This window comes from Euphorbia lathyris, chromosome 8, assembly GCF_963576675.1.
Source record: "Euphorbia lathyris chromosome 8, ddEupLath1.1, whole genome shotgun sequence".
NCBI lineage: Eukaryota > Viridiplantae > Streptophyta > Magnoliopsida > Malpighiales > Euphorbiaceae > Euphorbia > Euphorbia lathyris.
Genome location: NC_088917.1, coordinates 11,262,918 through 11,275,006, shown reverse-complemented (window position 1 = coordinate 11,275,006; position 12,089 = coordinate 11,262,918). Strand labels below are relative to the sequence as shown.

Sequence of the window (12,089 nt, the reverse complement as noted above, 5' to 3'; positions counted from 1 at the left end):
TGGAATTAGCAAATACACAGAAAATGAACAAAAAATAATCAAAAGTCACTTCTTCTTGCACAGTATCATCTCCATCATCATAGAGAAACTACAGAAAACAAAATATATGTCCGGTGGTTAATGAAATTCACACACATATAAACACATTGAGGAGATCTCAGGAAGTGACAGGAAATGAAAACACATAACCATACAAACATGAGGCATCGAGTCTTCACCAACTGATATAGATGTAAAGACGAACGTGTTGATTTTGATCATAAATCAACAAGAGTTTCTTCACTAGTTAGACTAGCAGGAGTTAATCCCAAGATATAAATAGAAATATTTACTCTCAAAGAGAAATATTGTTTGATTGATAAAAAGTTGTTTCATCCTTACAACCTATAGGTGTTAAATACCCAAATAGAGTGAAAACAAAGACCTCAAAGCCGGTTTCACTTCCTACTGGTAGGATAAAGGGAATATATTGGCACGCTAGCAAATAAGAGTAAATGGCAAAACAGCAATTAACAATGGCAAAACAGTAAAATGAATCGGGTAGACTGGTGTTAGACTTGTCTCCTTGCTCAAGAAGTAATCCCCTTGGATACGTTGGGAGTGATACGCTATGTCGAGAGGAATGATACGCCATGGAGGTTATACGCCTTCCCCTGTTCATCGAGATTCGTCGCGTTATTACTTCCTCAGCCTTGGTTTGGGACCTACCGAAGAGATGCCATGCCCATCACCACCTTATGGTTCTTGTTACTAGCATTGTAACTGTCGACTATACCTTTATGATATCTGCAAAACCATGTGATAAAATATGGAAATTAATACACTGCATTTGAACACCTAAAATGAACAAGAAAACGATATTAAAAGCATGATTTTAAAACAGTGAATTGGCAAGGATGCAGCGTGTAAGGGGGCGAGCCCGATCAACGTGAACATTGATCCTCTAAGTGGGGGAGAGTGTAAGGGGGAGAGTGGCCCATAGGCAAACTCAACCCCAAGCATGGGCAAGGCTACAAAAAGACTTCGACATAGAGTGGAGAATGGAGCATGTTCGCCGACGGTAGAGGCTAAGTTTGTATAAGAAACACTATAGGGGAAAGGGACTACACATGCTGTTGGATCTCCGCCACTCCTGGGTCAATTGCCAGTACTTGCTTAAAAAATCCACCCTAGTCCAGTAGATACAGGAGAATCGGGCATATATCCTTCGTGAAGGGAGGCGATGTCCCCATATAGAGGAACTTTACTGACACTATGGGCTCCTAGATAGCCCATAGTGCGTGCCTTTTCTAGGGCGAGGTTTGAACACATGGAGACCTTCTGAGACGGATTACCGACCGAGGCATTGATGGGACGCTTAAAAGAGGATAGACCCTTTCGGTAAGAGTTGGCTGGCCAAGACTTAAGGAAAGTATTGGCGCCACACCGGGTTTTGGCCAGACTGCGCCCCGTGACACAGCACACATGGTATAACATCATGACTGTAAAATTCTTTGGACAATTGATCAATAATTTCCGACTATTGCCCAGGGAAAAGAAGTGAAATAAAGAGGAGAAGGAAACAGCTTACTGTTTATCTTGCGGCTGAAAAACTTTAACTCTTTTACCAACCAGATCATCAGGATCATAGTCCGGAGTCTCACATCCCTGAAAAAGTATTTTTAATTGAAAATTCAGTGCCAAATACAATAGTCAAACAAGTAGATCATTTCCAAAGGTGAGCACTTTATAAGAGTTCTATTCCATAGAATATTTTTGTAATGCTAAGGTGGAAAATAACTGAATATATAGTATTAGGAAAAAGGAAAATGCTCGACAAAGGAAATGTTATGTGGATAATTATGCGACCAGAATTCACATCATATGGATCAACATTACAAAAACAAAACTAGAGTTACTTGTACCAATGTTAAAAAGACTTATCAGTGTCAAAATGTTACAGAAATCTATTCCTAAAATGAACAAACAGATGGATTGCATTTTATTAGACATTAAATGACAGGTTGTGAAGGGTAGTATTTCAAGGAAGAGGAACCATGAATTTAAAGCACATTATATAAAATAGTGTAAAGATTAATGTTCCATTTATCACCGAACAATCCAGAAAATGCAGGGTAAAGATTCAAAAGTGCACATGAAGGCCATAGCATCAGCTATGTTGTTTCTCCTATTTAAAATATGTACACTCAGGAGTCATCCTGAATGTCTCATACGAAACAACTATGATTTTCACCCATCTATACCCTTACCTTTTCATTGCCTGATGCACGTTTCCTCTTGGAGTTAGTCTTAGGGATCTCAGATTGATGCACATCTTTTGTTAATTTTGCAGCTGATATTGGTGGAGAGACCTTTACAAAGTAGCAAGAGTTAACTTCCTTTCCTAATATATAGAATTAGCAAATACGCAGAAAATAATAAAAAGCCACAGCTATGCTGTTTCTCCTATTTAAAATATGTATACTCAGGACTCATCCTGAATGTCTCATATGAAACAACTATGATTTTCACCCTTCTAAACCCTTACCTTTTCATTGCCTGATGCAGGTTTCCTCTTGGAGTAAGTCTCAGGGATCTCCGATTGATGCACATCTTTTGTTAATTTTGCAGCTGATTTTGGTGGAGAGACCTTTAAAAAGTAGCAAGAGTTAACTTCCTTTCCTAATATATAGAATTAGCAAATACGCAGAAAATCATCATAAGCCACAGCTATGCTGTTTCTCCTATTTAAAATATGTATACTCAGGACTCATCCTGAATGTCTCATATGAAACAACTATGATTTTCACCCTTCTAATCCCTTACCTTTTCATTGCCTGATGCAGGTTTCCTCTTAGAGTAAGTCTCAGGGATCTCCGATTGATGCACATCTTTTGTTAATTTTGCAGCTGATTTTGGTGGAGAGACCTTTAAAAAGTAGCAAGAGTTAACTTCCTTTAATAATATATAGAATTAGCAAATATGCAGAAAATAATCAAAAGCCACAGCTATGCCGTTTCTCCTATTTAAAATATGTATAGTCAGGACTCATCCTGAATGTCTCATATGAAACAACTATGATTTTCACCCTTCTAAACCCTTACATTTTCATTGCCTGATGCAGGTGTCCTCTTGGAGTAAGTCTCAGGGACCTCCGATTGATGCACATCTTTTCTTAATTTTGCAGCTGATTTTGGTAGAGAGACCTTTAAAAAGTAGCAAGAGTTAACTTCCTTTCCTAATATATAGAATTAGCAAATATGCAGAAAATAATCAAAAGCCACAGGTATGCTGTTTCTCCTATTTAAAATATGTATACTCAGGACTCATCCTGAATATCTCATATGAAACAACTATGATTTTCACCCTTCTAATCCCTTACCTTTTCATTGCCTGATGCAGGTTTCCTCTTAGAGTAAGTCTCAGGGATCTCCGATTGATGCACATCTTTTCTTAATTTTGCAGCTGATTTTGGTGGAGAGACCTTTAAAAAGTAGCAAGAGTTAACTTCCTTTCCTAATATATAGAATTAGCAAATACGCAGAAAATAACCAAGAGCCACAGCTATGCTGTTTCTCCTATTTAAAATATGTATACTCAGGACACATCCTGAATGTCTCATATGAAACAACTATGATTTTCACCCTTCTAAACCCTTACCTTTTCATTGCCTGATGCAGGTGTCCTCTTGGAGTAAGTCTCAGGGATCTCCGATTGATGCACATCTTTTCTTAATTTTGCAGCTGATTTTGGTGGAGAGACCTTTAAAAAGTAGCAAGAGTTAACTTCCTTTAATAATATATAGAATTAGCAAATATGCAGAAAATAATCAAAAGCCACAGCTATGCTGTTTCTCCTATTTAAAATATGTATACTCAGGACTCATCCTGAATGTCTCATATGAAACAACTACGATTTTCACCCTTCTAAACCCTTACCTTTTCATTGCCTGATGCAGGTTTCCTCTTGGAGTGAGTCTCAGGGATCTCCAATTGATGCACATCTTTTGTTAATTTTGCAGCTGATTTTGGTGGAGAGACCTTTAAAAAGTAGCAAGAGTTAACTTCCTTTCCTAATATATAGAATTAGCAAATACGCAGAAAATAATCAAAAGCCACAGCTATGCTGTTTCCCCTATTTAAAATATGTATACTCAGGACACATCCTGAATGTCTCATACGAAACAACTATGATTTTCACCCTTCTAAACCCTTACATTTTCATTGCCTGTACATAACTAATCCACCCTTCTAAATCCTTACCCTTTCATTGCCTGATGCACGTTTCCTCTTGGAGTAAGTCTCAGGGATCTCCGATTGATACACATCTTTTGTTAATTTTGCAGCTGATTTTGGTGGAGAGACCTTTAAAAAGTAGCAAGAGTTAACTTCCTTTCCTAATATATAGAATTAGCAAATACGCAGAAAATAACCAAAAGCCACAGCTATGCTGTTTCTCCTATTTAAAATATATATACTCAGGACTCATCCTGAATGTCTCATATGAAACAACTATGATTTTCACCCTTTTAAACCCTTACCTTTTCATTGCCTGATGCACGTTTCCTCTTGGAGTAAGTCTCAGGGATCTCCGATTGATGCACATCTTTTGTTAATTTTGCAACTGATTTTGGTGGAGAGACCTTTAAAAAGTAGCAAGAGTTAACTTCCTTTCCTAATATATAGAATTAGCAAATACGCAGAAAATAATCAAAAGCCACTTACTTCATCTTGCACATGAGCAGCTTTGATAAATGCCCACTTTTCACTTTTGAAATTTAAGATCTCCACGTCCCCATCATCATAGAGAACCTATAGAAAAGAAAATATAATGGCAGTGGTAACTGATTAACATATGAATACAAAAAATTTCATGAAAATGATGAGGACATCAAGTCAATGAAGAATGGAAAATGGATAAGCGTAAATCATCAAGCTGCTTTACTTAATGATGACGATATTAATTCATGGAAGTGTATTCAAGGTGTTCCCAAGACAATTTCAGAGCCAAAGAAAAAACCCGGAGTCGAAACCGAGGAATGAAGCAGGAAAACGAAAAATGGTGAAGAAAAGAAATTTCCGAGGCATGCCAGCTTTACGAGTTCTTAGCTCTTGGAAAGGGAAAATAATTGGTCTTTCCTCTCTGGCTAATTTCTCTTTTAATCCTTCCTCATTTTAATTTATGTATTTTACTTATTTAGCCTTACTTTGTGTCCTTTATGTTTTTTAAATGTGGGTTTTCTTGTAATTCATTAGTCCTAGGGCTTAGGGAGTATAAATTCATATTTTTCGTTGTAAGATGCAACTTTTTATCAATTAACTTTCTGATTTCCTCTCAATGGATATAAGTTAGGGTTCACACCCCAAGATTTGGGGATTATTAATTCTTCCAGGTTTTAGCTTGGAAATTTCTTTGTTCATTTAGGGTTAAAACCTTCAAAAAATTCTTCCTCTTAACCCCTCTCTGAATCAGAAAATCACACATATAAACACGCTGAGGAGATCCCAGTAAGTGACAAGAATTTAAAAACACATAAGTAAACAAACATGAATCATTTGAGTCTTCACCTTGTGCTTCTTCTCCATAGCATTGTAAGAGTCAATTGTACCTTTATAATATCTGCAAAGCCATATCATGAAATATGGAAATTAATACACTGCATTTCAACACCTAAAATGAACAAAAACCAAATATTAAAATTGTGATTTTTTAAACAGAGAATTGGCAAGGGTGCAGCACAGATTCTATGGTTCCTAGGCCCATATCTCAGAAAGAGGCTGTGCATGTGTCTTAATTTTTGCAAACCCCTTCCTTTTCTTTTGTTGTGGGTGGAGAAATGGGCAGAAAAGACAGTTGGCTCAGCATAGAGCAGATGTTAAAATGTTAAAAACTCGTTATCAGTGAGACAACCCCGAAGGGAGATTTCATTCGGTAAAAAAAACAACCCTTATCACCACTAGCTTCAGATAGCAATTGGCATTATAAAATGGCAACATCTCTGACCGAAAAATTCTCAGTATAATCAATCAATACTTGGCTCTGACTATTTCCCAGGGAAAAGAAGTGAAATAAAGAGGCGGGGAAAGAGCTTACTTTTTATCTTCTGGCCAATAAACTTTAACCCTTTTACCAACCAGATCATCAGGATCATAGTTCGGAGCCTCAGATCCCTGAGAAAGTATTTTTAATTGCAAAATTCAGTTCCAAATAAAATAGACAGACAAGTAGATCATTTCGAAATGAGTTTTTGATGAGAGTTTTAATTCAAAACAGGACAAACAGATGGATTATATTATATTAGACATTAAATGAGAAGTTGTGGAAGGTAGTATGTCAAGGGAAGAGCAAGCATGAACTTTAAGTTCACGATATGGAATTAGCACATACGCAGATAAGGAACAGCAAAGAATCAAAAGCCATTACCTTATCGTCATCTCTAATAGAACCTCTGCTCACATTCTTTTCAGAAACAGATATTCCACGACTTTGGTGCTTCTTATTCTCAATTAGAGTGAAAGATGATCCATCACCAATTTTACTGCTGACATACACCTTCTCAGGTGGTTTCTTTAGTGGTTTTGTCTGTGATTCACTAGTAGCACCAATTTCCTTCTTGGATGCAGCTGTTTTCAGAGTTTTCTCTTCATTGGAAATCTTACCTGGTGTCTTTATTGATGAACGTTTATTTATCTTTGCTTCAGAATCACTTATTCCCTCAGAAGTCGTTCTGGAAACATCACCTATAAATGGTCTAGATTTTTTTATCGAACACTCCTTTGGTCGTTTATTTAGCTTTGCTTCAGAATTACTAATCTCCTCACTAGTCTTTCTAGAAACATCATCTGCAGATGGTTTAGAATCCTTGATCAAACTCCACTTCTTGGAATGTGCAGCCATGGGAAGATTCTCACTTTTAGAAGGAAAAGCAACACCACCAGACTCACCCACAAGTGCCCTGGGAGAGGAAGGCTGACTAGTATCAGCCTCCTTTTTATTTTCAGAAGCCATAGCAGCTTTAACAGATGTTTCTTCATGAGGTGAGCTAAGAATATCCTTGCTAACAGCTTTATCATCAACTGGTTTTTGAGCATCCTTTTCAGTATGAAAGTGAGAACTCCAAGAAGGTTCAGCCGACTTTGTTGATGAATTCACTTTTCTCCCGTTCTTCTTGCAGGCCTCTTCAGGCTTGCTTTCATCATGAACTAATTTCTCAGCATCCAAACTATTAGGATCAACATTGCTTGGAGTATCAACACTTTTTGACTAATCAGCATGAGTACTATCATCCTGCTTCTTTAAGGAATATGAATCGGCTAAGGATTCATATTCACAAGTCTGTGCAACACCATTGCTCACAACTGACTTGGGATGCTTCTTCTGCTATCTCTTTACCAGCCTGAATAAAAATAAAGTATCAAGTAAGAAAATAGAATTGACAGATAATAATACTAACAACAACAACAACAACGGAGAGCAGTGTAAAAGCAGGGAATACAAGGCATATATAATAAACAATCTTTCAGATGAAAACAGTTGGCAATAAACTTCAGCGGAACGGCAAACAGGTTGGATTTCACTTCCAACCTACAACTCTTTCTAAACGGTTCTTAAAATGCTCACTTACATGAATTAGAAATCCCTAACATGTGGAGTAAACTTTCCAGATAGCACAAAGTGGGGAAAATTGTCATAACGTAACATACACAATCAGTTCTGTATCATATTGGACATTAAATGAGAAGTTGTGGAAGGTAGTATGTCAGGGGAAGAGGAAGCATGAACTTTAAGTTCATGATATGGAATTAGCACATACACAGATAAGGAACAGCAAAGAATCAAAAGCCATTACCTTATCATCATCTCTAATAGAACCTCTGCTCACATTCTTTTCAGAAAGAGAAATTCTACGACTTCGTTGTTTCTTATTCTCAACTAGAGTGAAAGACGATCCATCACCAATTTTGCTGCTGACATCCACCTTCTCAGGTGGCTTCTTTAGTGGGTTTGACTGTGATTCACTAGTAGCACCAATTTCCTTCTTGGATGAAGCTGTTTTGAGAGTTTTCTCTTCATTGGATATCTTACCTGGTGTCTTTCTTGATGATGGTTTATTTAGCGTTCCTTCAGAATCACTTATTCCCTCAGAAGTCTTTCTGGAGACATCACCTATGGATGGTTTAGAATTTTGTATCGAACTCTCCTTCTTTGATCGTTTATTTAGCTTTGCTTCAGAATCACTTATCTCCTCACAAGTCTTTCTAGAAACATCATCTGCAGATAGTTTAGAATCTTTGATCAAACTCCTCTTCTTGGAGTGTGCAGCCATTGGAAGATTCTCACTTTTAGAAGGAAAAGCAACAGCACCAGACTCACCCTCAAGTGCCTTGGGAGAGGAAGGCTGACTAGTACCAACTTCCTTTTTATTTTCAGAAGCCATAGCAGCTTTAACAAATGTTTCTTCATGAGGTGAGCTAAGAATATCCTTGCTAACAGCTTTATCATCAAGTGGTTTTTGAGCATCCTTTTCAGTATGAAAGTGAGAACTCCAAGAAGGTTCAGCCGACTTTGTTGATGAATTCACTTTTCTCCCCTCCTTGCTAGCCTCTTCAGGCTTGCTTTCATCATGAACTAATTTCTCAGCATCCAAACTATTAGGATCAGCATTGCTTGGAATATCAACACTTTTTGACTGATCAGCATTGCTTGGAATATCAACACTTTTTGACTGATCAGCATGAGTACTATCATCCTGCTTCTTTAAGGAACATGAATCGGCTAAGGATTCATATTCACAAGTCTGTGAACCACCATTGCTCACAACTGACTTGGGAGACTTACCATTTATAGGATCAGCTAGTTTAGGAGAACCTGCTTCTTTACCAGCCTGAATAAAAATAAAGTATCAAGTACGAAAATAGAATTGACAGATAATAATACTAACAACAACAACAACAACAACAACGGAGACCAACAACAGAGAGCAGTGTAAAAGCAGGGAATACAAGGCATATATAATAAACAATCTTTCAGATGAAAACAGTTGGCAATAAACTTCAGCGGAATGGTAAACAGGTTGGATTTCACTTCCAACCTACAACTCTTTCTAAACGGTTCTTAAAATGCTCACTTACATGAATTAGAAATCCCTAACATGTGGAGTACACTTTCCAGAGATCACAAAGTGGGGAAAATTGTCATAATGTAACATACACAATCAGTTAAGTATCTTGACACATCAAATGCCACGCTAATTTGTCAGTAAATCATCAGAATGTGGAATAAAATGAAGGATGAGAAAAGTACTTTATTTTCATCAGCAGTAAGGGTGTCATTTTGCTTAACAGAACTAGACGATTCTTTGCATATTGAAGCAACTACATCACTGTAACCATCTAAATGGACACCCGAAGATTTCACAGCATGTAGCAAGTAAGGTTTAACTTTATTAGCACAGTTTTCAAGGACTTTCTCTCCCAACTTACAAGCAATAGGTAGAACTTCCTGAAAACAGTAAACAAAGTGAGCCAAAAACCAAATAGTAATAATAATAAAATAAAGATAACAAATTATCATAGTAACAGTGTTAACCTTATTGCCCTTTTTCACAGTAGCTAGAAGGGGAGAAAGTAGTTCTGAAGAGATATCTTCACGTTGTTGTAAGACGAGAACCATTATTGTCTCCATAGATGTAAAGACATTCTCTGGGTGATAATCCCTGAAAAGAAAAATAGATCCTTGATTGATACCCTTTTTTTGTTCAACAGTGAAATGGCAAGTATGAAAACCTAGCAGAATAACCTTACAAGATACTGAAAATGGGCCATAAAAATAATGCTGAAAAAAGAAGGAAGATATCAGCTTAAATTAAAGGGGTTTTTGGAAGAAAAAAAAAAGAATTATATAGCCAGTTCCCTGAATATCAAGCATCCCCACAACTATGGTATCCTCCAGAGTGAAATCCTTGGACCATGCTGAGCAGAATTTTTAGTATATTACTTCACAATAATGCATTATCTGCATGCATGCCTTTGAGCAATCCTTACTGGCATGCCCTCATATTTCTACAATGTTTAAGCAAGCATTTAAATATGAACTCAAACATTCAAGACCATGAAACTCCGACCAACTTTAAGCAGCATATGATAACCATAAAAACGTAAGATGTGAATAACAACTATGGGAAACAAGGAACCATGCAAAATCATCCATATGAAATCATATCATGCAATAATAAAATCGACCACCCAGTAAGTATAAAACCATGACTTTAAAATGCACGTGATGAAACATTAGCAAGAAAACGTGGTTCTTCCTCTAAAGCCCTTAGTGGATACCTTATAGCACTAAGGAAATGCTGGAACATCTCAATTATCCGTGCATCAGATTCAACACCTAACATCACCGCACATGACCTAACTTGTGCAACAGTGTCAAGAATTGAAGTCCTTTCATCATATGATCGACTGGACTTGTCGGACAGATTTCCAAATGATGATACAATTAGTTGAAAGACATCCTGCATGCAAGATAAATTATTAAGAAAATTGAGTCAGATGACCCAAAGCAAATACAATATTCAATATTTCACTAATCTGCCAAAGTTTTATGATGTAAGAACCACATGCACTAGTGTACCTGCATCCGATCATCAACATAAGGAGCACCTGGTGCAGTTATCCTGTTTATTTCACTAATGCAAGAAGCAACTGCTGCTCTCATCTCTGAATACCTGAAAAGTTGATCCGCAAGCAATGCTTTCAGACTAACTTTATACGGCGCAAGTGCACTTTGCGTTGATTCTGTAGGGGATTTCTCCACTTTCGATAGACAAATCTCAATTTGCTGCAGGAACAGGGATGACAGAAAACACAGGACTAAGCAAACGCACTTGTATTCAAAACAAATAAACAAGTATGCTCAATTCAACTGCTCTTAAGTACCAGCTTTAAGCATAAAGATAACTAATGAAGACCTACATAACCTGAAATTTTCAAGCTATGGTGCACGGATACGAGAAATGTTATTTCTAAAACATAACCTTCATATAATAGCCTACAAACGAAAATGGACACTTAAACTAAATGCAGAAACTCTACTTACTAGAAGTGTCCGTACAACATAGTTTTCAAGTTAAAGTTATTCAGAAAACATGTGCAAAGTTCACGGGCTTTATGATCATTATCCTATCTTCACAGTTTGAACAATATGTTTCCTTTTTTCAGTTCTCACCCTACAATTCTCATCAATGCAAGAGGCATTCATATCAATATGTATATCCTTTCCTTGAGACACACTGATATGTCTATGTATAATATCGCAAATAATATATCAACAATGCAACAAAAAAAAAGACTGAAAAAAGTAAAAATTAAACGCAGATTGCAAATTTCTCGACGGACACACATAAAATTAAAAAAAAAAGGTGGAAAAACAGGAGCTGGAAGAACAAACAAATAGACAAAATCTCCTAATTCCATGTGAAGCGCAACAATAAATTCCGAGACAAGCACAGTATTCGCGAAACGAAAAACAAAATTTCTGGAACAATTAGGGCTTACATCGAGGAGAGGAAGAAGTTTATCCACGGAAGAAGGAGGGGCAAGAAGCTTATTTCCAGCTTCCATAAGCTGCTGCTCAAGCTCTTCATCGAAGGATGCCATTCTCTCTGTAAATGAATTAATGCCTACACTTTCTCCCTTACCATATTGTTCTGACCGCGTTCCGATAGCTGATGCCTACACTTTCCTTAGCAATTTTTGTTTTTCTTCTGCTCTTTCCTCTTTTGTGCATATGTAATATGTTTTGACTTGAGGCTTTGTTTGTTTGGATGACTGCGATTAAAGCCGTGGATGGCTATTTACGTTTACCGCCCATTTTTTATTGGGTATTGCTATATAACAAGCTATTATACTTTCCATTTCCATCGCACCCTTTTGATATTTATGCCCTCCTCATTTATTTTTGACTAAAACTCAAAATTTTTTTTCTATCTTTCTCTTCCAAATCTAAAAACCCGACTTTAACGAAAATGGACCCAAGCATTTCTGAAGACCATGATTTGGAACACGAGGTAATCTTATGATCTAAATTTAAATTAAATATTCATTTCT

At 36.9% G+C, this 12,089-nt stretch overlaps 1 protein-coding gene across 1 annotated transcript in view; it reads right to left on the bottom strand.

Moving 5' to 3' along the window:
• The window catches only part of LOC136202708 (sister chromatid cohesion protein PDS5 homolog C-like), a 39,600-nt gene extending 27,817 nt beyond the window's left edge, over positions 1-11,783 (bottom strand). Inside the window, exons 1-18 of the mRNA XM_065993489.1 lie at positions 11,538-11,783; positions 10,615-10,821; positions 10,314-10,495; positions 9,568-9,694; positions 9,283-9,480; positions 8,339-8,863; positions 6,403-6,966; positions 6,073-6,149; positions 5,547-5,598; positions 4,704-4,790; positions 4,520-4,621; positions 4,242-4,343; positions 3,918-4,019; positions 3,640-3,741; positions 3,362-3,463; positions 3,084-3,185; positions 2,806-2,907; positions 2,528-2,629 (exon numbers count right to left, since the gene is read on the bottom strand). Of these exons, the coding sequence (XP_065849561.1) occupies positions 2,528-2,629; positions 2,806-2,907; positions 3,084-3,185; positions 3,362-3,463; positions 3,640-3,741; positions 3,918-4,019; positions 4,242-4,343; positions 4,520-4,621; positions 4,704-4,790; positions 5,547-5,598; positions 6,073-6,149; positions 6,403-6,966; positions 8,339-8,863; positions 9,283-9,480; positions 9,568-9,694; positions 10,314-10,495; positions 10,615-10,821; positions 11,538-11,639 (2,937 nt within the window). The 5' untranslated portion in view covers positions 11,640-11,783. The remainder of the gene's footprint in view (positions 1-2,527; positions 2,630-2,805; positions 2,908-3,083; positions 3,186-3,361; positions 3,464-3,639; positions 3,742-3,917; positions 4,020-4,241; positions 4,344-4,519; positions 4,622-4,703; positions 4,791-5,546; positions 5,599-6,072; positions 6,150-6,402; positions 6,967-8,338; positions 8,864-9,282; positions 9,481-9,567; positions 9,695-10,313; positions 10,496-10,614; positions 10,822-11,537) is intronic.
• Between the last annotated feature and the right edge of the window lie 306 nt (positions 11,784-12,089).